At 41.7% G+C, this 26,587-nt stretch overlaps 1 protein-coding gene across 1 annotated transcript in view; it reads right to left on the reverse strand.

Annotated features, from left to right (window-relative positions):
* Positions 1-294: 294 nt before the first annotated feature.
* The window catches only part of LOC145417491 (short/branched chain specific acyl-CoA dehydrogenase, mitochondrial), a 54,730-nt gene continuing 28,437 nt past the window's right edge, over positions 295-26,587 (reverse strand). The window contains exons 7-9 of the mRNA XM_080286200.1: positions 20,121-20,303; positions 12,047-12,182; positions 295-6,864 (exon numbers count right to left, since the gene is read on the reverse strand). Coding sequence (XP_080142326.1) covers positions 6,686-6,864; positions 12,047-12,182; positions 20,121-20,303 — 498 coding nt within the window. The 3' untranslated portion in view covers positions 295-6,685. The remainder of the gene's footprint in view (positions 6,865-12,046; positions 12,183-20,120; positions 20,304-26,587) is intronic.

Consider the following 26,587-nt stretch of genomic DNA (forward strand, 5'->3'; position numbering starts at 1 on the left):
TTCGTGGCGAAAACCATACTGCTAACCTAAACCCACAAACGCCTTTGAAACAAGATAAACTAAGCCCAAAAACAATTCATAACTCACCTAAACCAAAAAATAAAACCTGAAAATCATCAAAAATAACTCAGGAAAAAACTTAGTAAAGTTTACCCAAAAAAACTTAGTAAAGTTTACCCAAAAATGACAATGTTCACCCGACCTGTGACTAAAACACATTAATAATAAGTCTGAAAACAGTTTATAAATCAGCCTAAACACAAAGTTTAAGACTAAAATTCATCAAAATTGGTTGAAAAACAAACAAAACTCATTGTTATACTGGGGTTTGGCCATCGTTTGGTGGGGTAGGGTGGTACTTCTACCCCATCACTATGACAGAGTATCGCATCTAGGGTTATCATATCTCGGGGTCTGCCTCTCTGTGTGTGTGAATATATATATATATATATATATATATATATATATATATATATATATATACATACTGTATACAGATTACTGTATCATATTTTCAAACATCTTACCACAACTAGGTTTTACACTGTAAAAACATTGCTCATGTTATGACAAATGTATACAACTAATAATATTATACTATAAATATATACAACTAAACTATAAGTCTACAGGAATTAGTGCTCAAGTCAGTTTCAAAGGCTGCAAGGCAATGACACGACCAAACAGTTTACATCACATCTTTGGTCAAAAGATTAATTCTACAGGATCAGTCTATTGTACTCAAAGTGAAGCTTACATTACTTGCTTGCAGTATCCTTGTACCAGTTAATGTCATTTGAGTCTATTATATACTGGTGTGTGTGTGTGTGTATATATATATATATATATATATATATATATATATATATATATATATATATATATAATATGTTGCCAGACTGCTTAATCCCTTGAGGGGTGGCCACAAACAATTCGTCTTCATGTCGGCTGTCCAATGCCACTTCATTGCCCTGCTTCCAGCTCACATCTCCCTTTCTCATTTACCTCTCCATTCAATGCCTTTAGCTCTTCCTTGGTCTCCCCCTCCTTCTCTCTCCCTCCACCTCACTCACATACACTATCCTCGTTAGTCTCTCGCTCTCCATCCTCTCCACATGGCCAAGCCACCTCAGTGTATTTCTGCTTACACTTTCTGTCATGTCCCAATCCACACCACAGTACTTCACTTCCTCATTTGTCGGTCTGTCTCTCCATGTAACTCACATGCTCCTCTCAAATAACTCATTTCCACTGCTCTGATTCTTGACTTGTGTCCTTCCAAGAATGTCCAAGCGTCACTTCCACATGTTATGGTATATAGGTATCACAATACTGTCCTGCAGTGACTTTTTACTTCCATGCTCACTTCCCTGTTCCTTATCACTGCTTTCAAAGAACCAGCAACCTTTCATCCCTGTTGTACCCTGTCAAGCACTTCACCCTCTAAACTTCCATCCTTACTTATCACACTACCCACGTACTTAAATGCACTCACATTTTCCATATATATATCCATCTATCATCCAATCCTATGTCGCCCCATGAGGAGCATAGGAGCCCGGGGCAAGGCAAGGTGGTCCTGAAATTTAAGATGAGAGTGACCAGCCTCACTCATCCCTGAGTGGCAATACATGAGCAATGAACCCCAACCACCCCTTGGATATAAACCTGCACAGGCTCAGTCCGAATGGAGCGCCTTGATTACCCACTAAACCACCAGGTGCCATAATTTGGTTATATGGTTACCACCCAGCATAGTAAATGGTTTCCTGGTGTACAGGAAACCATTTGGCTTGTCACTCAGTGTAGAGTCACGCATAGGAAGACGGAAGAGGAAAGAACGAAGTAAAGGCAGAAGAGGAAGTGTAAAGTCACCTGTAAGCAGATGGAAGAGGAAAGAATGAAGAAAAGAAAGACAGAAGAGGAAGGAAGGAAGAAAGGAAAGGGCAGACACCCAAAGCACCACTACATCGAGTGAGTGGATGGTGAGTACCCCCACCTACCACTTATACCGGTATATATATAAGAAAATGGTCTGGAAAGAGGAAGAGGGAGTTAGACAGGGTAATAAAGAAGTCAGTCGGGAAGTGAAAGATAACAATGGTAGATTGCTAGTGGAGAAGGGAGAAAAAGTGAGGATCGACAGAACACTTCCAGGAACTGTTAAACATAGAGAAGGAAAGTGATGCAAGTATAAGTGGTTAGGGAATGGCTGGAAAGAGGGAGGTGAACAGAGAGGAAGCAAGCAGTAGAATGGAAGTATTGGAAGCAATGAAGAAAGTCAAAATGAGGAAAGCCCCAGGAACTGATGGGGTATGTGGTGAAATGCTGAAGCATGGGGGAGAGATAGTAGTAGAATAGTTATGGAAGATGTGCAGATTGGCCTGGGAGGAAGGTAGGGTCCCTGGGGATTGGAAATCAGGTATAATTATTCCCCTGTACAAAGGAAAAGAGGAAATAGAAGTGTGTGGTAGTCATAGGGGCATTTGTCTTGGTGTAATAGTAATATATGATCAGAAACTTACAGACAGAGTTAGGGAAAGAACAGAGGAATTATTTGGAGAAAAACAGGGAGGTTTTAGGAAGGGAAGAGGTTGTTTAGATCAGATATTCATTCTTATGTCTTCATTGGAAGAGTTCCTTCCTTCTTCTTCTTCTATCTTTCTTTCCTTCATTCTTTCCTCTTCCTTCTGCCTACGGGTGGCTTTACACTCCTGTCTTTCTTTCCTTCATTCTTTCTTCTTCCTTCTGCCTACGGGTGGCTTTACACTCCTCCTCCTGTCTTTCTTTCCTCTTCCTTTTGCCTATGGGTGAATCTGCATTGAGTGACAAGCCAAATGGTTTCCTGTACACCAGGAAACCATTTACTACGCTGGGTGGTAACCATATAACCAAAATATGGCGCCTGGTGGTGTAGTGGGTAATTATGGCGCCCCAATCAGATTGAGCCGGTGCAAGTTTATATCCAAGGAGTGGTTGGGGTTTATTGCTCATGTAATACCACTCAGGGATGAGTGAGGTTGGTCACTCTCTTAAATTTCAGGACCAACTTGCCTTGCCCGGGGCTCCTATGCTCCTCATGGGGCAACGCAGGCTTAGATGATGGATGGATGGATGGATGGAGGTCTTTACTGGAAAAGTTTCAAGAGAAGGGAAAGAAGTTGTATATGGCCTTCATGGATTTGGAGAAAGCATATGACTGGGTGGACAGATAAGGAATGTGGAAAATATTAAGAATATATGGAGTAAATGGGAAGTTGTTGAATGCTGTGAAGAGTATGTATCAGAGGGCTAAGGCTGCAGGGCATGTGGATAGTAAATTGAGTGAATTTTTCTGTTTGAATGTTGGACTGAAAAAGGAATTTGTCATGTCATCATGGCTGCTCAGTCTGTATATGGATGGGGTTATAAAAGAGATAGCTACGAGGTACGGCAGTGGATATTGGAGCAGCCTTAATGAGAGAGGGCAATGTTTGGAAACTCCCTTTACTGTTGTTTGTTGGTGATACTGTGTTGTTAAGTGAAAACGAAGGAAAACTGCAAGGCTTGGTGAATGAGTTTGGATGAGTGTGAAGGAAATGGAGTCTAAAGGTGAATGTAGGGAAGAGTAAAGTTATGGCCTTTGAGAGAAATGAAGTCACTGGATGTACAGTGAGGCTGGATGGCGAGGAAAAGGAAAATGTAAGTACATTTAAATACTTAGATAGTGTGATGAGTAAGGATGGAAGTTTGGAGGGTGAATGCTTTAAAGGGCACAACAAGAAGGAAAGGTTGGTGGCTCTTTGAAAGCAGTGATATGAAACAGGGAACTGATCATGGAAGCAAAAAAGTCGCTGCATGACAGTATTGTGATACCCACTCTAAAGTATGGAATTGAAGCTTGGACCTTGTTAGAAGGACACAAGTCAAGAGTGAGAGTAGTGGAAATGAGTTATTTGGGCGAGTTCAAATACCTCGGTACTGCAACAGAAAAGAGAGGAAAAGGTGCAAAAGAAGTGGAAAGTAGAGTGACACAAGGAAGAAAAGTAGCTGGTGCGATGAAGGCCTTAATAAGAAGCAGAGGCTTGAGTTTTGCAGCTGCACGAGGCTTACATGAAGGAGTGTTAGTGTCAACTTTAACATATGATTTGGAAACTATGGTGTGGTATGAAAATGAAAAGTCAAGAGTAAGAGTAGTGGAGATGGGACTGCTGAGGAATGTATGTGGAATACAGAGGGTGGATAGGATACGAAATAATGTGATTCGTGAAAGATGTGGAGTGAGGAAGTCTTTGAACACCAGAATCGAAGTGAGTGTACTGAGGTGGTATGGTGATGTGGATGGTGATGTGGAGAGGATGGATGACAACAGAGTGGTGAAAAAAGGTATATCTGAGCAAATCTGAAGGAGGAAGGAGGCAAGGTAGGTCAAGAAGTTGGAGAGATATGGTAAATGAGTGTGTGAGGAAGAGAGGTTTGGAAGTCGGCGAGGCTAGGGAACTGACAAAAGATTGAGCTGGCTGGATGAATGTTGTGAGCAGTGCATGACCAGGGATTTGGCACCCCTTTTTAAAAAATGTGGCAGCATCTGGACTGACTCTATCAGATAAGTTTATGTGATGCTACAGAACGTGGTGAATGTTTTTGGCATATCCAATAGAGCCAGGATTCCAGAGGCTTGAATGATGAGTGAATGGAAGCGTGCCCCATTGGACTGGGCAAATTTGGGCTGTCTGAACATTGCTACTCCTCACCCTGCCCTAGGGTGGGAAAGGAAGTCTGGATGATGATGATGATGATGAGAGGAGCATGTGGAGTTACATGGAAAGACAGACTGAGAAATGAGGAAGTGAAGGAGCATTGTGGTGTGGATGTGATGGAGATCATTGGAAAGGTGCACTGGAGTGGTTTGGTTGTGTGGAGAAAGTGGAGAACGATTAACTAGTGAAGGGAGTGTGTGTGAGTGGGGTGGGGGAAGGAGAGAGAGGGGGGAGGCCAAGGATGAGATGGAGGAAATGAGTGGAGAGGTATATAAGAGAGGGGAGGATATGAGCTGGGAGCACGGCAGTGAATTGGCGGGGGACCAGGTGACATAAAAGCAATTTGTTTGTGGTCACCCCTTGTGGAATTAAGGAGTCTGGCATAAGACAGATAAACAGCAATTCTTTAACATTAAATAGTTATTTGAACATACCAGGATCTAATCTAAATACCACAGAATGGAGCACAGTGATCCCACAGTTACGGTACACTTGTTTATCATGTTTTTCAGTATTGCTTCTAGATGAAAATATGAACTTCAGCTGTTGTAGTGTATTTTGTGGCTATAAAAACATCATTAACATGCTGCTGAGCAGACTGTGGTGATGCAGTCTGTAGTTTTTGATGGCTTTGAGGGATTTAAAAATAAGGCCCTACTCGAGGAGTTAATCCCAGGTGGTGGAGATCACTAACTCTCCTCCTCCTTGCCTTGGAACCCCTTACCTCAAGCCCATCTCAAGTCTCTCCAGTGTTCATGTACTCAGTGAAAGATTTAATATTCTTCCTTAATGTGCCCTTTTCATCACCTTCTGTTAACCAAACCATCTATATGTGTGTTACTGGTACTTTATACAGTATAACATTATGTTTGTGTATTTAGTGCATCTAAATTGTTGTTAAAAATGAAAATTAGGTATGAGCTTGGGGTGCATGGGACCAATTAGGATAAATTCCATAAGTTTTGTATAATTTTATCACACAAATTAGTTATCACTCACTATGTTTCATACCAATTATGTGTGACAGCCAAGGGATCACTGTAATTCTGTTGCATGCAATTAACCTAAAACTACAATACACAAGCTGCCTAAAGTGAGAGAGAGATACAATATGGCAATAATTGGCTTCAAAAATTCTCAAAGAAAACCCTGAAATGCACACAGTTTAATTTTGATAATTATTAGTTTGACACAGGTGTTGTACTTACTGTCGTGTGCAATAACACAGTATATTAAACCCTCTTACATAATTAACTCTTTACCAAACTTCAACTTTAACAAACTCTTTGAGGCAGCCAAACAGTCTCCTCATACTGAAAAAGGTTCTTTACTAACTGACCAAAAAACAGTGTCAGTCTAGTTCTTCTCCGTATTGTGTAAACGGTTTTGCTGCCACTCTGCCATTACACAGTTACTTTTATTGGCTTACTGTACTGTAATTACTGACTTAAAATTTATTGTGCTAGTGAAAGCAACATTATTATTATAATTGTTATAATATTAATACATATTTTTATTATTATGAGCTATATCAGACAGAGAATAGGAGTTGGATGGGCAGCCAAATCGAGGGAACAGAGGGACATGGAAGCAATTTGTTTGTGGTCACTCTAAGTTGGATTAAGGCATCTTGCAATAAATAGATGGGTAGACAGATAGATTACTGACAGCCTGAGTTGGTCCACTGCCAGATGAAAGCCTTTACCATTTTTCTTCACTGTAATCTGTTGGCTGTTATCTTGCTGCATCCAGTCCCAGCAAACCTCTAAGTGTAACCTCCTCAGCTTGTTCTGTGTACATCTCTTTCTTTCATGTCATTAGTGAGTCCATTACTCTGATTGTTCATCTGTTACCTGTTATAAAGTGGATATGACTTGCTCATATCCATTTCAGCTCTTTGATTGGCATCAGTCAAGACAAAGTTTGGGTAATTCAAAACAGTGATCTTATGAGCTGTATTCCTGGCTGACCAGTTTAGCAATGGTGTTAAGCTGTATGTGAGATGTTCCTTCATAAATGGTACCAATCTTGCAGTCACGGTAGAATTTTTCAACTGGGTAATCCTTGGTGAAGCCTACACCACCCATCAGCTCGATGCATTTGGATGTAACTCTGGTGGCTACCTCTGTTAAAAGAAATTACATTTTCAGTACAGAAAGTTCTCAAAGTAGGGGATTTGTTAACAGATACTGTATCAGCTTTGTACATACAACCGGTACTGTACTATAAAATGGGGGAAGTTGTCAAATGTGCTTTAGAAGTAGCACTGGAATGTTAATTCTTCTGCAACGTAACATTGACTTACCCACTTCAGTCTGATGACATACACCCATACCCCATTATCCGAGTTATCGATAACCGGCGCTTCGCTAGACCAAACACAAGAAATAGGGGAACATTCCCACAATCCGAACAATTTGAATGTTCGTCACCTCGCCTTTCCTCAGGTTTGAAACGAGACTCTCCCAGTCCTCCCATCCTCCCTCCATCCCCTCTCTTCCCCCCCCCTGTCCTTCCTCTCCCCCCCTCCCCCATCCCTCCTCCATCCCCCACCACACTCGGCACTGCCAGGTATGTCTCCCTCCATCCCCCTGCCTTCCCCCACCCCAGGTTGTCTCCCTTTCCATCCCCCTGCCCTCCCCCACCCCTGCTTGGCGCACTGCCGGCAGCCTGCCTAGCTGTTCAGGTACATTACCTATGGTGTTTCTGTCAGTCTCTGTTGATTTAGTAAGGTATATGAGAGTTTGGGTTTGGGTCTGGAACGCATCTCTGGCTTCAGTATCTCATGGGGAAAATTGCTTCAATATCAGACATACTTGCTGACCGAACACTCCCACTGGTACACAGCACTGCTGGATATCGGGGTATGGGTGTACCAGTATTTTTAGGTTTACTGTTATTTCCTGATAATTTTATTCACCTTGTATTTTTCTAACTGGAGGGGATAAACATAGATTATCATTAACCCATTCAGTAAGACAGAGCTTTCACAAATAAAGTAGAGTTGATGCTGTTGCTTAACTCCATTCTAGCTGAGGAGACCCATCGACCATAAGTAAGCAAATGCTTCGACAGGGTCATCCTATGGGTACAGCACAGTACGTATACTGTGCAGGGACCTGGTGCCCCCCATGTGGTAGACAGGGCCTCACCAGGATCAGACCAGGGTTCTTCCCCTGACAAGGTGCAGGGACATATGAGTAGGTTTTACTCCTGGTAGACTCTGCAGCATCTCCATCCAAGGTGAACAGTGCCACAACATGTGGGCTCCTCTTCAGGACCTCTGCAGCAGAGTAAAACTAAGTTTGTTTTGTTTCATATTTGAAGGCTCCAACATGCTTGCATGTGTCGGCCCGGTCACCTGATGGCGGTTCTCCATGTTGCTCGATCTCTGGCTGCCTTCCTATTTAGTCCCTTATCCCTGAGGTCACACTTAATGACCTCGTCCCGGTCTTTTTCGGTCTACCTCTTGCTGCCTTACTCACAGTATTAACACTTCTCACTTTCTGCACTCAGTTATCATCCCCCATCCTCTCCACATACCCAAACCATCTCAATCTACCTCTCCTCATTACAACACCAACACACTCCAGTCCCATCCTACCTCTCAACTCTTCCATCATAAACCTAGCCCCCCCCAGCCTTGCACTCAGGGACGCACTGCACATCCACCTAATCACTGCCATTTCTGTATGTTTGAGCCTACGAATATCCTCCTCCTTTACTGCCCAGGTCTCACCACCATACAGCATTATACTCCTAACACATGTCGCATACCAAGATCCCTTAGCATGGAGGGAAAGCCCTTTCAATGTCAGGAGAGGCAACAGCTCCCTGAACTTCTTACAACCACTCCTCAATTTAGCCACAAAGCTAGCTTCAGCCACACCTCCAGCACATAACACGTCTCTCAAATACCAAAACTTTTCCACACACTGAAAAAGACTCACTAACAAATTCAATTCTTTCATGCCTGACAGTCTCCACATGCTCTCCCCGACACATGAAATCAGTGTTATCTCGCAGTCTGCCACTAATACCACATCTCTTATGCACCTACTTATGACAAACACTGCAGAAGATGGAATTACTTCCCATGCCCTTGTGGCAAACTGCACATGGCCACTTTCCCTCTCATTTGACTGTACCGCCTCCAGCCCTAGATATCATCATGAACAAAATAAATATATCCTCAGACTGAAGTGGATCACAGCAAAAAGAGTTACAGAAAGTGTACTTCAGCATTTACTTAGCTTAGCTATCCTATTATACTGCACTTTTGTTACTGTCAGATAATTTTAATCAACTTAAGGCAGGGGTTCTCAACCAAGGGGTTTGCAAACCCCTGGGGGTATGCAAGAGGTTTTCTACAGAGTACTTTGTGGTATCATGAAAATTCAACATAAAATATAATGGGTTTAATTTAACTAATATGAGATGATTACTGAGAGTGGAAAAACTTTTTCATAAAGCATGCACATCATTAACACTCAAATATGTCACTGTCATAATTATAAAAATGTGTTAAGAATATTTTTATATTTGTTTGACAAATTAATTTATTAGGCTATTCAGTAATTTTACAACAGCTACTGTGTGACCATTCTACAAGGACTTAGTGGTACTGGAGTACCAATCTCTATTTAGTGCCTCAGTAATAGGGGTACAGGTTGATGATTTGATAACTCGGGTGGTACAATGCAACAAAAAATCTGAGTACCCCTGGCTTAACGGGTTTAGTAGTAAAAGGTTTGGTAGCAATCTCAATAAACTACAGTATTTTAGTATGGTTACATCTTTTTGTTGCTGCTGCCAAAATGATTCTGTTTAGTTTACAGACAGACCCTTCAGTATGATGGGGTTGATATGGTTCTGAAATATCATAACCACTTTACTGTGGTGGTGTCTTTTTACAGAATGTATTGCTACTTCAAGATTATTTTATTTAGTTTAAGAAAGATCGATTATATTGCTTGGGTTAACCCACCGCACGCCAGTGCCGTTTTAAAATGGTCTGACATAATTCCGCGACCAGTGCCAGTGTCATTTTAAAACGGTTTAAAATAAAAAACTTCACTGTGACCGCATTCTTCAAGATTCACGGGTAAAAATTGGCAGGCATGTAAGGTAACTGTTCCTCTACCATCCCCCAGGCTGTCAAGGCCATACACTCACTCGCTCCCCCCCTCACGCTCACTCTGCCTGTGTGCCTCACCCAGTGCTGTACAGTGTGAAGGTATTTTGTAAATATTTTCATGTAAGTGTAAGTTGTAAATATTTTCTTATAAGTGTAGGGACTATATAGTGAAGTCAAGTTGTAAATACCTTCTTGTAAGTACCAGGACTGTACATAATGAAGTCATGTTGTACCTGTCTTTAAGTAAATGTAAGATAATGCATTCACAATGAGAAAGACACGCAAATTGTGATAGATGCTGAAGTAATAAGTAATCAGAAAAGTGTACTGAACATTGCTATACCTTCCCAGCATAAATACCTGAGTATGCCTTACATAGAAAATGGCTTTCTCTCACATATGTGGTGAGCGTGAGAGAGCGGCTATACTTGTACACGCGTATGCAGGACTCAATAAAACTCATTTCCAAGCCTTGGTGAGCATTTTAATGGCAAAATCCGTTTATTCCACATAAAAAAAAAAAAAAAAAAAAAAAAAGGCCGGCACTGGGGTGACGCATAGGGCTAAAACTAGCCAGCATGCGGCGGGTTAATAAACAGTGTATCAGCTTCAAAATTCTCTCATACACCGAATAAAATCTTTAATGAGTGTCATCTGGCTGGTAAAAAAAAAAAAAAAAAAAAAAAAAAAAAAAAAAATCTACAATTAAATCTCTTGCTTTATTGATGAAATGTTTAAACCTATGACTAAAAAGCTTTAACCTTTTCTCCAAGCAACACCTCTTATAACACACCCTTAAACAGTTGGTCGTACACCACTTTGGGCTGATTTGTCAGTTGCTGCTACCTTGTTCTGATCCATATTAATACCTGCTCTTCTCTGAAGTCTGGATTTTAGCAGTTTTCCCTGTCACTGGTGGTTAGCATTGCTATCATATTAGAGTACTGGCACTAGGTTGGGAAGCTCACAAACCAACAAAATGGTAATTATGAAATTGATAATTATAGTTTGCATCAATGCTGTTATGATACGATGCAGTTTGATGCAGTTAGATAATATACAAGCAGACTGTGAAACAGATCCATTGTCTGACTCCCAGATCAGTTTTTGCCTTATAACTACAATTGCCTGACACTTGCCACTACTTAACAATAACCACTGCACTACAGTTTGAAAGGAATACCGTAGTGTTTTCATGAACAACAGGCACACACAAATCAGTTTCTTTACCTCTCTAAAGCCTGGTGTCTCCAGTAAAGATAGTACAGTATTGAGATTTTCCAAAGTTAATAAAGTTTGAACTTATGAGCTGGTACAGTAGAAATTTTGCTATACAGCTTCCTGCAAAATGTTTCATGCAGCAGGCTTGACTGTGGAATGTTAAATCATTTCCCCCTCCCCCTTCAAATGGGGGCATGGTGGATCAGCGGCAGAGCATCGGACTCGGGACATGGGGGTCATGAGTTCGAGCCACGCCTGGTAGCTGCCATACCGGGAGAGGTAATGCCCTCCTGTCACCTAAGAGAGCTATATGATCTAACAAAGTCTAGCTCGGGAGAACATTTCCTTTCTCCCCTTCAGAGGGAAACAACCAGTAATTAATTTTGAATGTGTTCTTACAGAAACTCATACAGTTCAGGTTTATAACCTGAATAATCAGTATATCAGACTGTTACATTATCTTCTGTATGAAGATCCTTTTCATTCACACTGTCACCTGCTTTGACTGTATCACTGGACAACCAGTGTAGCAACAACTTCCTCACATCACTGGAAAGTATAAGAGACCAGCCTAATGGTTTCCTGTAACCCAGGAAACTACTTACAATGTGGGGTGGTAACCATATAGCCAAATAACAGGGTAAAGTGGAGCCTACTATGAGGGCCGTTTACTGGGTTGAGAGATGCAAATGTTGCATCCATCCAAGAACCAAATCTCCACACTTTTCCCTGTGCCCTGTTGTGGTACGGCACTGTCTGTCACAAGGGAACATTGCTTCACTGCATGGGGATGGCCCCACAGGGGTGACTGATTGCCTGCAGTAGATGGGGCAGCTCGACCAGACAGACAAGAGTTATTCAACAACGACTGGAATGTATGAATTTTTAACAGCTACTCTACTAATACCAGATGACCACAAAACAGATGAACAGTTACTGGTAGACTCACCTGAGCTGTACAATTTGGCCATGGAAGCCTGTTTAATGAAGGGTTGTCCAGCTTCTTTCAGCCTGGCTGCATTATATACCAGAAGTCGAGCACTCTCTATTTCTGTGGCCAAATAGGCAACTGCATGCTGCATAGCCTGAAGGGAAGTGGAAAAAATGATGATGGGAGTCATTAAACTGTCATTCATCACCATCATCCTGATCTTTTCTCTCACCTAAAGTTTGGCGAGGCAGGATTCAGAAACATGGGAAGAGAAAGTTTAAAAAATGGAAGGACTCTGAACAGCATTCCCAGAGAAATGAGCCAAACAACCATTCACACATCATTCAAGCCCTTTACATCCTGGCTTCACCTCAGGAGCCAAATCATATGAACCTTTTCTTTTTATTTAAATAAGCACTTCACAAAACCTATCAGACAGTCATTCTGCTGACAATCGACTCAGAAAAGGGATGCTGAACCCTTGTTGTGTGCTTCTCTGTAAATACTTCATCAAACAATTGATCCACTGTTGAAATTTCAGCCTCTTCAACTAGATAAGTAATCATATTTTATGATACAGTACACTACAGGTAATCATGGGTCCAGGAGACCCAGCTCACGAAAAATAGAAACAACCTGCAGTGGATAAAATGGGGTAATTTCACTGTGAACAGTGGTTTCTGCTAAACATAAACTGACACATATGGAAGTTTTTTTTGGGGGAAAAAAAGTGTCCCACAGTGAAATTACCCTGCCCGATGGAATAATTTCATCGTGACCTATTTGTTGTTATTATTGTTATAATATTTAATGTTATTATTGTCATCCATCCATCATCTAATCCAGTGTTGCCCCATGAGAAGCATAGAAGCCTGGGGCTAGGCAAGTTGGTCTTGACATTTAAGATGAGAGTGCCCAGCCTCACGCATCCCTGGGTGGCATGACGTGAGCAATAAACCCCAACCACCCCTTGGATAGAAACCTATACAGGCTGAATCCAAATGGAGTGTTGTAGTTACCCACTAAGCCACTAAGCGCCACAATTTGGTTATATGGTTACCACTCAGAGTAGTAAATGGTTTCCTAGTGTACAGGAAACCATTTGGCTTGTCACTCAGTGTAGAGTCATCCACAGGCAGAAAGAAGAGAAAAGAATGAAGGAAAGAAAGACAGAAGAGGAAGTGTAAAGTAACCCATAGGCAGAAGGAAGAGGAAAGAATGAAGGAAACAGAGACAGAAGAGGATAGAAGGAAGAGAGGAAAGGGCAGTTACCTGAGAGCAACACTACACCAAGTGAGTGGATGGTGAGCACTCCTGTTATAATACCACAATGCATATCATACACAATTGATTATAGGCAGACCTAGCATACAGTAGGGACTATGCCACTGGGTGAACATTACATCGATGACACCCGTCTAGCAACAAACTCTCATCCCTTTTCTGTCCAGCTCTCTTCTGCAAGAGTTAACCATTACTCCCAGTCCTTCATTTATGCAACAGGTCAGTTCTGGAACTGTCTCCCTCTGTATTTCCTACTTCCTATGATCTCCAGTCTTTCAAACACAGTGTGTCCAGGCATCTCGAAATGACCAGATCTTGAATTTGGCTCTCTTTTGTTTTGTTTTCTCTTGAAAGGAACAATTTGTGGGCTCTTAGCCTTTGGTTCTTTCTTTCTTGCATAAAAAAAAAGTTGGTCGGGGGGGACTCCTGTGGCTCGAGTGCATGGCAGGGTACTGTTTTGTGTGTGTGTGTGTGTGTGTGTGTGTGTGTGTGTGTGTGTGTGTGTGTGTGTGTGTGTGTGTGTGTTCTTACCTAATTACCTAATTGTTCTTACCTAATTGTATCTTTACAGGAATGAGTCAAGCTCGTATTGTCCCGTGTCTTAGACCATATTTATCGTACATATCCTTAAATTTGTGAATTGTTTTGGCACACACTATTTCATTCGGTAGTGCATTCCATTGATCAATTGCTCTGTTTGGGAAACTGAATTTCCTTACGTCTTTATCACCTCTCTTCTTATGCAGTTTTTTGCAGTGTCCTCTTGCTGATGCTTCTCCATATGTTAAGTAATCATTTATGTCTATTTTCTCCTTTCCTGATATGCACTTATATAGCATTATCATGTCACCTCTTTTCCTTCTCTCCTGTAGTGTTGGTAGAGTCAGTTTATTTAGTCTTTCTTCGTAGCTTAGGTCCCTTAAGCTTGGTATCCATCTTGTAGCGGCCCTTTGAACTTTTTCAATCTTGTCTATATGCTTTTTGAGATGAGGACTCCAGACTATTGATGCATATTCCAGGGTTGGTCTAATGAATGATGTTATTATCCTTCTTAGCATGTCTTCATTTATGTATGTGAATGCTATTCTCATATTTGCAAGCAGTGTATACATGTTCCGTACCTTCTCGCTGATGTGGTCAGCCGGAGATAGTCTGTTATTGATAATCACACCTAGGTCTTTCTCTCTTTCTGATGTGTATAGGGTTTTATTTCCTAACTTATAATCCCAATCAGGTCTTTTTCCACTTTTACCAAACTTGATTACATGACACTTGTCCACATTGAATTCCATTTGCCATGTACTACTCCATTCATGAAGTCTATTTAATTCTTCTTGTAGCTCCCTACAAGAGTCTGTGCTAGTAATTCTCCTTTGTATTTTTGCATCATCTGCAAACATATTCAGATAGTTCTCATTTCCAGTGTTACTGTTTATATCATTTATGTACACTAGAAACATGATTGGTGCCAGCACCGAACCCTGTGGTACTCCACTAGTCACTTCTTTCCATGATGAGTAGTTTCCTCTTAGTACTGTCCTCATTTCTCTTTTTATGAGAAAGTCTTGCATCCAACAAAACAGTTTGCCTCGAATTCCTCCTTGATGGTACAGCTTCCATAAAAGTCTTTGGTGTGGTACTGTGTCAAAAGCTTTCTTGAAATCTAAATAGATACTGTCCACCCATCCTTCCCTTTCCTGTATTGTGTTTGTTACTCTGTCATAGTAGCTCAACAGATTAGTAACACATGATTTTCCTTTTCTGAAACCAAACTGTCTTTCTGTTATCATACTGTGTTCTTCTAGATGATTTACCCAAGCTTTTCTTATAAGTTTTTCTAATACCTTGCTTACAACACTGGTCAGTGATACTGGTCGGTAGTTGAGAGGATTTTGTCTATTTCCTTTCTTGAATAAGGGGACTATATTTGCTTTTTTCCAAATATCAGGTAGTTTCCCTTGACTCAAGGATTTCTTGATAATGGTGTGTGTGTGTGTTTGTGTTTGTGTGTGTGTGTGTGTGTGTGTGTGTGTGTGTGTGTGTGTGTGTGTGTGTGTGTGTGTGTGTGTGTGTGTGTGTGTGTGTGTGTGTGTGTGTGTGTGTACATACAATGCAAACAGTTCTGAACCACTAACCTAAAACATGTAAATAATGGACAGATTTTTTTTTTTTTTTTTTTTTTTTTTTTTTTTAATTGCAATAAATGTTGAAAAATTTTGGCAAAAAAATTCATTTCTCCAATGCCATTTTTTTGCACAGTGGATCAAAATTTCACATGACATTGTTAGGTCAGCATTCCTCTAAAACCTAAGCCCAACTGAGGCTGAATCCATGCAATAGTTTGGGAGCTATGGGCCTTTGAATTGGAATTATGGCATCACGGCAAAATCACCCCCGTGACAAAACTACCCCGTTTTACCCTATTTACAAAATTATATATATTTAACTGACATTGTACTAAAAAGTAATGCATACAGGATATAATATACAAAAATGGGGGGAAAATTTTGATATTTAATAAAAAAAAAATGTTGAAAAATTTCTCAATTTTCTGAGAAAACAAGATTGCATTTTTAGGCCATCTCTGTGTGGAAATTGTTTATTATAAATGCAGTAGGTCATCAGTCTTTGATCACTCAGATGAAAGGTTGTATTTACAACAGTTAGAGGGCTATGATCATTTAGGCCCTAGATACCTCAGGTCAAGTGACCAAAACTGGCTGTACTGTAAAGGTAATCATGGGTCTAGAAGACCCACTCTTACCTTACAGGTAAGTAAGATACCATATTTAAGACAGCATGGTGACAGCTACTTCCCTTGTGACATCTGGGTACCAAATGCAGCTACACAAGATGGCTGTAGCTCCCCTACAACACTGTCTACAACAAAAAAAAAAGGAAGATCCCACGTTACCTTCCTCACACTGCCCCATCAAACGTCTCTGCACCACCTCCAAAGTCACTGAATGACTGGTACTACAACAAGACACACCTCACACCCCCCTAGCCCCATCACAACATGGTTTTAGGCCAGTACACTCCACAAACACTCTTCTTACAGACCTCACCCAGAGAGTTTTTGATGGCATGAATTCAGCTAGGCCACCACATAGAACACTTCTAGTCACATTAAACATTAGCAAGGCGTTTGATGCCATCCCCCACCACTACCTCACAAACAAAATATTCAACACAAACATGCACAATAACACAAGAAGATGGCTGGCAAACTACTGAGCAGGCAGATGTGCACATGTAACATTCGCCGGTCAGTCTTCGAATATCAGAAACTTAACAAATCGTGTCCCCCAAGGATCTATTTTGTTCCCTACACTCTTTAACCTATCCATGCACAACATACCCACACCCTACACACTACAGATACACATAGCTTTCCATGCAGACGATATAACACTTACATATACACACCACGACGCAAATACAGCCGCACGCATCCTCCAACCTTACCTCAACACACTACACGAATGGTTCACCACAAACAGGTTCAAAATAGCTCCCGCCAAATCTACAATGACCCTTCTCACAAACTGGACAGTCACATTCCACACCTCACCATAAACAACACTCCCCTACCACACACACACACAACCAACCAAAATCCTTTGTGTAACAAACAATACATCAATGTCTTTTAAACAACACATCACAAACATTAAAGATAAATTAACACCAAGACTCAGTGCCTTAAGGTCACTTGCCCATACAACATTTGGACACAACAAAAAAAACACCACAACAGTATACAAACAATATATACATTCAGTGATGAATTATGCAAGCCCTGTTTGGGCTTCGAACCTCACTAAAACACACTACAACATTCTACAGACCATACAGAACAAGGCCCTAAAAATAATCACAAGCTGCAAAGTACTACACCCACAGACCACCTACACTAAGATGCTAAAGTCCTCAAAGTCAAGGATCATTTAGACATAAGAGGCACCCAAATTCTCGCTGCAGCCTCCACAAACCCACACCATCCACTACACTACATGGCAGCACATCCACACACACCAAGGAACATCAAAACAACACCCAGCACACTACATCATACACAAATACTGTCATCTCTCCCCCCTCCCTCGTCTCAGACCAGCTTCCAGAAGCATATCCATACTCAAATCACTCGCCGCCCCAGTCAGTCACTTGTATACAGACAACACACAGCTCCACGCACGGCCTCCTGATATCCACCCTTCTGAATCCTACCTCCCTCATGAAGACAGGGTCCACCTGGCCAGGCTGAGATATGGGCATCATCCAGCCCTCTTAAGTTATCAGAAGAGGCTGGATGACTCCATTGCTGATGCCTGTCCAGGATGCAACACAGCACCTCATACTATTAAGCACATTATGGAAGACTGCATTGCACACAATCACCTACGCCAACAACACAACATACACCCTTTGAGCTCTGTGGGAAAGCCTGGTCTCGGCCGTGGCCTTCCTTGGAGACTTGGGGCTGTTCGGCCAGACTGCCTCGGAAACAACTACTTCTACTACCACACACACACACACACACACACACACACACACAAAAAGGTGGGGAGGGTCTGTGAGACCCAAGATTACCTATCCAAGGTTAACTGCCTGTAGCACCTAGCTTTCTCTCACATGTCCATTTGTCTTATTTATAGCCAGCCGTGCCACAGCTCATTTTCAAAACTCATACAAACCCAATTCACCACCCTACCTACATCCATTCTCTCTTATTATCTTACCACCTAAGCACAGGCATCTACCTTATTATCAAAAGGCTTCCATAATCAACATTTTTTGGATATCACCATTTCTTATTCTATCCAATATGCAAACTCTACACACATTTCTTAACTGTCCCATTTCTCTTCTTATACTAACTTTTCACACTCCTGCCATACCAGATTCCACACCCATACATTACTGTGGGCACTCATAAATGTTCATGCAAACTACCTGCAACCTTACATTCAGATCTGTACTGTACAGTCAGCGTTCACATAACATGGGAATATTGTCCCCGGAAGTTCCCGTTTTATGAGAATTTCACATTATAGGGCTACGTGTTTACATGTTAAAGGGTTTCAGTGGTATCTAAGCCAGCCGCAAGTTCACTTTTGGGGGCCATAGGTTTGAAATGAGTGTCTCAACACAGATGTGGTGGTGTACACGGCTCTTCCCTCTCTTCTCCCCTCCATCCGTGAGACAGTGAGAGTGAGAGAGTGCAAGAGTGAATGAGTGAGTGTGTGAAGTGAGTGAGTGAGTGAGAGAATGGGTGAGTAAAAGAGTGAGTGAGTGAGACAGGTCAGGGGGGTAGTAGTTCTTGTCTCCCTCCCCATCCCCCCACCCTCGCCCACTCCTGCTTGTCTTCCTCCCCTTCCCCCCACCCTCCCTCAACCCCACTTGTCTCCCTCCCTGCCCTACCCACCCCCACTTGTATTCCTCCTTTTCTCCTCACTCTCTCCCACCCTAGCTTATCTCCCTCCTTGTTTCCCCGCCCCCCACTTGGCTCACTGCCTGCATGCTGTCATTTGCCCTGAACCGCACCTCCCACCGCCTCACCTTCTTGCACATGATGTTTGACGTCTCATTTTTAGCTGATGCAATCCATGCTCTGTCTATTACTTGCTGTGTTGTGTGATTTCCAACCATAATTATGTGCCTCATGCCGCATTCTGTCTATCACTGGTTGCATAGTATGGCTTTGAAACATAAATTGAGGCCTCCCACCATGTTATGTCCATTGTCACTGCATAGTCAGGTGCTGTAAAAAATGAGCAGCTTCCTCTGATTGCATTATATCTATTTTTTCCGCATTGTGACATTTTTGGGACACAAAATGGTACCTTTTTATGAGAGATTTGGACTTTAGGATCATGTGTTATGCAAGCAGTGACTGTATTTATAGTCTCCATAATTATTCTTCCACATACATTTCCTACAACACTCACAGACTTATTTCACAATTTCTGCATTGTCTGTGATAACCTTTACTTTTGTAATGGCACAATAACAGCCTTTTCAAATGGCAATATGTACTATATACAGTACTTGTACAGGACAGCATATACTGTGCAAAAATGTTAGTTTTTTCTTACCACCAGTACCTGTGATACTTTGCTGAAATACCAGTACAGTAAAACCTCGATATAATGGACTTCAATAGGCCGGAATTCGCTTTTATCGGACTCAAGGAGCTACTGGACTAAATTCCTATATATCGGAAAATGGCTGATAAAGCCAGATGCAGTCTGGACTGCCTGAACACTTCAGCTATGTTCACAACAATAAGGGAAATAAATGACATGTTTATCAGTGTACAGTACAGTATTATTATATTTATTATACCATTTGATTAATGTAGTAATGGTATAACACAATACAGTACTGCAGTGGTAGTGAAAACAGTTTAAAAACCATTGGTGCAATCCAGACTAATGTCTGATATATCGGAAAAAGTCCGGATTGGCAGAGGGAGTTCCGGATGTCACTTTTAATGGAGTTTCGCTTTTTTCCGGAATGGCTTGGGCCCCAGTTAGTCTGTTATAGTGAGGTCTTACTGTATTACCAAATATGTTTAGAGATTTAACTCCTTATTGCCACTCTGCCACCCCCCCCCCTTTTTTTTTTTTTTTTTTTTTTGGATAAAAGGAAAAAAAAAAGTATGGAAAGGGAGCTCAGCTTCAGTTCTTTGTTCCAGTCAAACTCACACTTTCCACATACAGTATTCCTTGCCTAAGGTTATTACTGCTTGTCCTCCTCCCATCCACTTCACCTCTCTACACCCACACAGAATGTATTTTACCTGGAAATCAAAGATGGCTTGACCAAACTGCTTGCGCTGCAGAAGGTAGGGCACAGTAGCATCAAGACAGCCTTGTGCCAGACCCACCATTTGTGCTCCAATTGCGATGCGTCCCTCATTTAACATTCCTATGGCATACTTGTACCCTTGGCCAAAAGTTCCTAAGATGTTCTCTTCTGGTACCTGTGAAACCATAAGGATAGCTACTGCATTCAGCTTTCATACAACAGGCCCGCAGCCAGACTTTTCATGGGGGGGAGGGGGGGGGGCATTTTCTGCTGAATCTGGACGTGCATGGCAACTGGCTGGTCAAAGGTCTGCTGCATGTTTGCTATGCGGGTCTAAGTGTATGCATAAGAGATGTTGAGAAGCAGCACAAAACTTCTGAACAACAGAGTTTCTCTTTTTGCACTGACACAACAGACCACAAGAAAGTGTACCATTAGGTAGAGGGTCGTCAAATGCTCTCAACCTCCCCCTCCCCCCCCCCTGGAAAAAAAAAAAAAAAATCCTTAGAAACTGTGACAGAGGCTCTTAATGTTGCCAAGTAACATACCTTACATTACTCAAGTAGGCTATGATGCACACCTCTAATTTCTCACAAACCCTTTATCTGCCGGCAGGCATGAAAAAGAACATGTGTAAAAATCATGTACAGGTGTATACCATACCTAATGGAATTTATTACTGATTCCTTCATTACTGTGTACATCAACTTAAATACTGTGCTATAAATGCATTTAGTTTCTTGTTAAACAGTACTGGGCAGGAACTCTCAATCTTGTCTGCTCACAAACACTTCAGCTGCTGAAGAAACACAGCTGCACCTGATCTGAGTCAGTCAATCAATCAAGTCTTAGTATGTGATACAGTACACCACTGTCATCATTGCTTAACCCTAGTCTGTTTGGTCAAGTAATATAGTACACTATTGTCATCATTGCTTAACCCTAGGCTGTATAGCCAAGCAGGCCAGTCAACTATAGGTAAGCAAGTGCTTCTATGGGGCTGTCCTACAGGTAATGTACAAATGTACAGTACAGTACAGTACAGTGCACCATGCAAAGAACTGATGCTCCTTTGTAGTACACAGCACCTCACCAGGGTTGAACCAGGATTCTTCTCATGTTGAGGTGCAGGGAAATATGAGGAGGCATGGCTCCTGAGTGGATGCCACAGCTGCTCCACCCAGGATAATTGTGCCACCGTATGTAGGCACATTTTCAGTGCCTGTCCAGCAGTACAGTGTACTTAAAAAAAAATAAAATAAATAAAAAAAAATAAAATCCAAAGTTTTAAAAAATAGCAGGATACATGCAGATCACTTATACATTTAGCATGATATATGTACTGGTACTCCCTTTTAAGAAAATCATCCTGAATGAACAGGAAAAGATTAAGAACCACTGCTGGGGGTATTACAAAAGTACAGTAATTACACTCAATCCTTGTAAATTGCGGCAATTTGGGTCTGGACCACTGCCGTGATTTACAAATTCCGTGGTTTATAAATAATAACTCTTATGTGAAAAATGAATTTGGGTCTGGACTTTGGCCAACCACCCCCCACAGCACCCTGCCTACACCTATCTAGGCACCATTAAACACAAACATACCCAACCAACCACCCATGGCTAGCATGGAAGGGCTTAGGGGGGTTGATACTGAGCCGTTGACTTGCCAGTTTGTGAAAACTCTTAGCCTTCTCCCTGATGACTTAGCCGTTGACCGGAATATTCTTCCTTGCCTGCCTCAGGACGAACATCTCCAGACATCTTTCTGTCCAAATTACTGCCTCATCTCTGCACCGAACCCGGCCGTCAATAAGCCCAGTCCCGTAAGCTTCGACGCACTTCTTCACTTTCTCCCTGTTTTTGTAGATCGTCCTTATGGTCGACTCGTTCGCCATCCTGAAAACTTCTCTCCCTTCTCAACATGACGAATGAGCTCCAAAAGTTGACTGTACGACAACGGCGGCAGCTTCTTGACACCATGTTGCTTAAAGTGCTTCATCGGGGGTTCGGGAAGGGCCACAGAAGGTGGGGGGGGGGGGAGGTGCACAAAAAAAAAAAGGCAGGTAGCTTTCATATTCCACAGCGATGGTTTGTAGTGTGCGGACTGGCGGGAAGAACAACAACAACGTGGCGGCATTAGTATGCACACTTGCCACCAGGGATGCATGGTGATTGGTTGTTGGGTCGCGATTTTCAATTTGAAGATTTTCAATTTGAATGCCGCGGTTTACAATTCTCCTGGGAAAAGGCCCACTTGGGTGCCTAGGTCCGCAATTTTCATGACTTAACAGTGATTTAAGGGTGCTGGCAGTCTGACAGCCACTTAGCCGTAATTTATGAGTCTGTGAATTATGAACACGCGATTTACGAGGATTGAGTGTATATACTCTATGCCAAAGTACTGAAAGAAGGGACCTGTGATGTATATTGTAAAACTAAGATATTAGAATCATCAGACTAACTTAATCTAAAGTGATACTTGAGAATGATCAGGAGCACAAAAGCTTACGACAGGAAAAACACCTGGAGTGGAAGGTGTGAACACAGAAATGTAAGAGAGGGAGACAGTAACAGATTCAACCCAGAAACTATGTACAGTGGCCTGCATCAGAAACATTCCCCAACCAGCATGGTTGGCTGACCCAGTGGCAGGCTTACCATAGGGGAAAAGAAAAAGTCCCAGCTCTTGATTTTAAATTGTGTTTTGGCATGATTAGGCTGAATACTGAATTTGGGTGAAAAGAGTCAACACAAGTGGTGTAGAACACAGATTTACTTCTGAAAGCTTTTTTAGTGGCTTGCTGAGTAGCACCTGCATGAAACCACAGCACAGAAGACAGTGTAAGAAAAAAACTGGGAAGCTTGTCGTTATTGTGATGTTGGTCTCAGAAATTCAGGTGGTAGCCATGGACTTCAGAAATTAAAATAAAGAGTACACAAGTTAACCATATGAAAAAAAAGGAAGAACAAGGGAGGAAATGAGCCATGATTAAACCAAAATCCCCTCTTAAATTCTGCTAGATAATGGACATGAAGGTCAGCAGCATACAACAGGAAGGAAAACCAGATAGCACCACTACAAGTGAGCCCATGGGGAGAGTTCAATAGCACAGCTAACCAATGTTCCCTATTTTAAAATGTAAAACTATTTGTTTTGAGCAACATTGTTTGTTCTGAGCAGCTAACACTCAGTATTCACAGCCACAACAAGATGTGAGAAAAGGCCATCTCATGCCCAACATGTCATTCAGCACATTTTCCTGAGGGGTCATCTCATGCCCAACATGTCATTCAACACATTTTCCTGAAGGGTCATCTCATGCCTTTGTTCTGCCATGTCACATCATACTCCGTGCTTACCGCCACCATTCACTAAGAACAGGCCACCTTACTTTCAACATACTGTGAGACCATGATAAACGAAAACCCGAAGTACGAATTTTTTATGTTACAAAAGCAATGAATATAGGACAAATTCCACAATACGAAAGTATGTCTCAATGATACGAAGTGATACGAAAGAAAATACAAAACATTCAAAATGGGCGCTCGCTTGCGGCGAGGAAATGAATTAACTCCTCTCTGGTAAACAGTTTTTCGCATGCTTCTCAGTTGAGTCCACAGTTTCGGGACAATTCGCCGTCAGGTCGATTCCCCGTCATTTATTTGCATATCAGTTAGTTAGCAAGTACAGTATATTAGTTTTCGATTTATATGAGTTATAAAGGTGATGGTGGTTTATTCTTTTTATAATAAATGTAAAATATTGCATCAAATAGTTGGTATTAATGGAAAAAAATATAAATATGTTGAAACATGAATCAGGTGACGTATGATGTTTCACTTCATCGTTTAACATAAGGTTACATATGAGACATTGGCATTTATATAAATGCCTAAAAACCTCAAGTGAACGATCGACATACTCTAAAATTATAAGAATAATCTTCACAGTACGTCTACATTCTCAGCTAATCAATCAATCTCAACCGACTACATCCAAAAATTAAAATAAAAATTACTGAAGACAGCTATGGGAGACGCCAGATTATTATTCAAAGTTAACTACAGCGAGGCAGAAGCAAGTTAATTATTGACTACAAGTGCAAATTATGAATAATATCCAAAGCCTATGCTGTTGAAGGAACATAGACTTTGATAGTTCCCCATGAAATTAGTTATTATAGTATTATTCAATTAATATTAAGTATATTTATAGAATGACGGGGAATCGTCCTGGGTGCGAATTGTCCTGACAGGGAATCGTCCATGTTTTGATGGCAAATTGTCCTAAGACCGAGTCCACGTCCCTCCTCGCAGCTTTGCTGTACGTGAGGATATTTTTGCAGCTCTACACCTTTTCATACTGTTAAGACATGCCTCCCAAGCGCCCTGCATCATCTCCAGCATCGGGGGAGCCCGCTGCAAAGAAGAAGCAGCACCATACTCTAACTCTGGAGAGGGAATTGGAAATTATACAACACCACAAGGAGGGGCAGGGGGTATTGGAGATTGGGCGTGCTTTAGGCCTTGCAGCTTCCACAACTTGGACTGTGCCCAAGAAAAAAGAGATGTACAGTCGACCCTCTGTCCTCGCAGTTCCTCTGTTTGCGGTTTCGATTGTTCGCGGTTTGTCACCAGGGAAACCAAATCACCTTTTTTGAAGTCCAGAGAAAAATGGACATACATTCAAATTGCGCACCACATGCTGCATACTGCCTGCAGCGCCACCCGTGCCACCCCCGCATTGTTTTGAATCTCTCGCGGCAGGCTCTCTCATTCTCAGGTTCCGAGATACCTGTAATTCGCCATCAAGTCAATTCGCCATCAAAACATGGATGATTCCCCGTCAGGACAATTCGCACCCTGGACGATTCCCCGTTATTCTATAAATATACTTATTTTTGAATAATTAATACTTTAACCCCCTAACCGTGGGGCGTCACTTTTGTGACGCTTGGGAGCAAGGGATCATACCGAAGCGGGGGCGTCGCTTTTGTGATTCTGTGTTATTTTGAATTCACCCGGGCTTCCAAGTGGTGGCTTATATCATCTATCAGTACTGCCAATGTCTAACACTAGTCAGCACTCCTAATCTCATCTGTACTCCCATCCATTGTTGATAATTTAGCCATTTCTCCCCGTTCTTGACTCCCCTCCCTACCCCCCCTCCATTACCCTATCCTCTCGCCTGCCCGGCCGTGCTACGCTAGTAAATCTTCCCTGGAATTTTTCACTGATTTCATCCATTGAAATAAGCCCTATGCCCTATTCTTATACCAAATAATATATACAAGAAAGAAATAAGGTAAGTGAGAGTGCCATACACCTGGAATTGGCTAATTATCACCTGACAACACCTCACGTGCACTCGTTCGCTAATTTTCGCTGTTTATTTCCCCTTGAAATATGCCGTATAATCTATTTTCGTAATAAATATACATATAAGGAGGGAAGGGAGAAGCCTAAGTGATATTTACATTCACCTGAAACTACCTAATTTATAATGTTTTGTCTAGGTTTCCTGCCAATCATTTCACTGCTATATATTAGCTGCTGTCAAGAGGCTAACATTGGCAGTAATGGATTTCCCTAGGTAGGCCACCACCCCGGCCCACCCTTATCAGTTCACTCTCATCTTCCAATGTGGAGGTATGTCTGTTTGCTCTTGCTGACTTCAGGGACTTTTCACCCCTATGCAAAGGGCCCTGTGACCTTTACCCCCTACTAAACCTCGTGTGGAAAGAGGTAAAGGGCTGACAATTGATAAAAGAGTGACTACGATCTTTCTACTGAGTAAAATAGTGCAAGTGGAACTGTAAATAATGTGTAAATAATGTGTAAACAGCAAGTGAAAGTAATGAATGTAAATATACGTGAACAGTGGAAAATAGTTTTATAAGTTACTTCAAGTGACAGTGCATAACACACTGTAAATAAAATATAAATGTAAATAACGTAAATAAAATAGAGAACGTAAATAGAAATGTAAATGAGTAGTCTATCTATCTATCTATCTATTGCCAGACGCCATAATCCTGTAAGGGGTGGCCATTTGACTTTGAGTTATTTGTTTTACGGGGAGGGGCACTAACCCTCCACCAACCCACTTGTTGACACATAGGGAACACGTATGGTTTGGTTATATGGTTACCACCCAGTGTTGTAAATGGTTTCCTGGCTTACAAGAAACCATTAGGCTTGTCACTCAATGTAAAGCCACCTGTGAAGGAAAGAAAAGCAATAAGAAGTGACAGGAAAGATGGGAGAAATAGGAAGAGAGGAGGACAGGTACAGAAAAAGAATGATAAAGGCTAAGGAAGAAGTAGGCAGCACTACATCAAGTGAGTGGATGATGGTCGCCACCACCTACCACTATATTATAAGAATACGAGTATATACACTAGGAGTAATGAAAGTGAAAGTTTCACTCTAGCATGTCTGAATACTATG

This window comes from Coenobita brevimanus, chromosome 110 (assembly GCF_032717465.1).
Source record: "Coenobita brevimanus isolate Jiangsu-jjx chromosome 110, ASM3271746v2, whole genome shotgun sequence".
NCBI classification, from domain to species: Eukaryota; Metazoa; Arthropoda; class Malacostraca; order Decapoda; family Coenobitidae; genus Coenobita; species Coenobita brevimanus.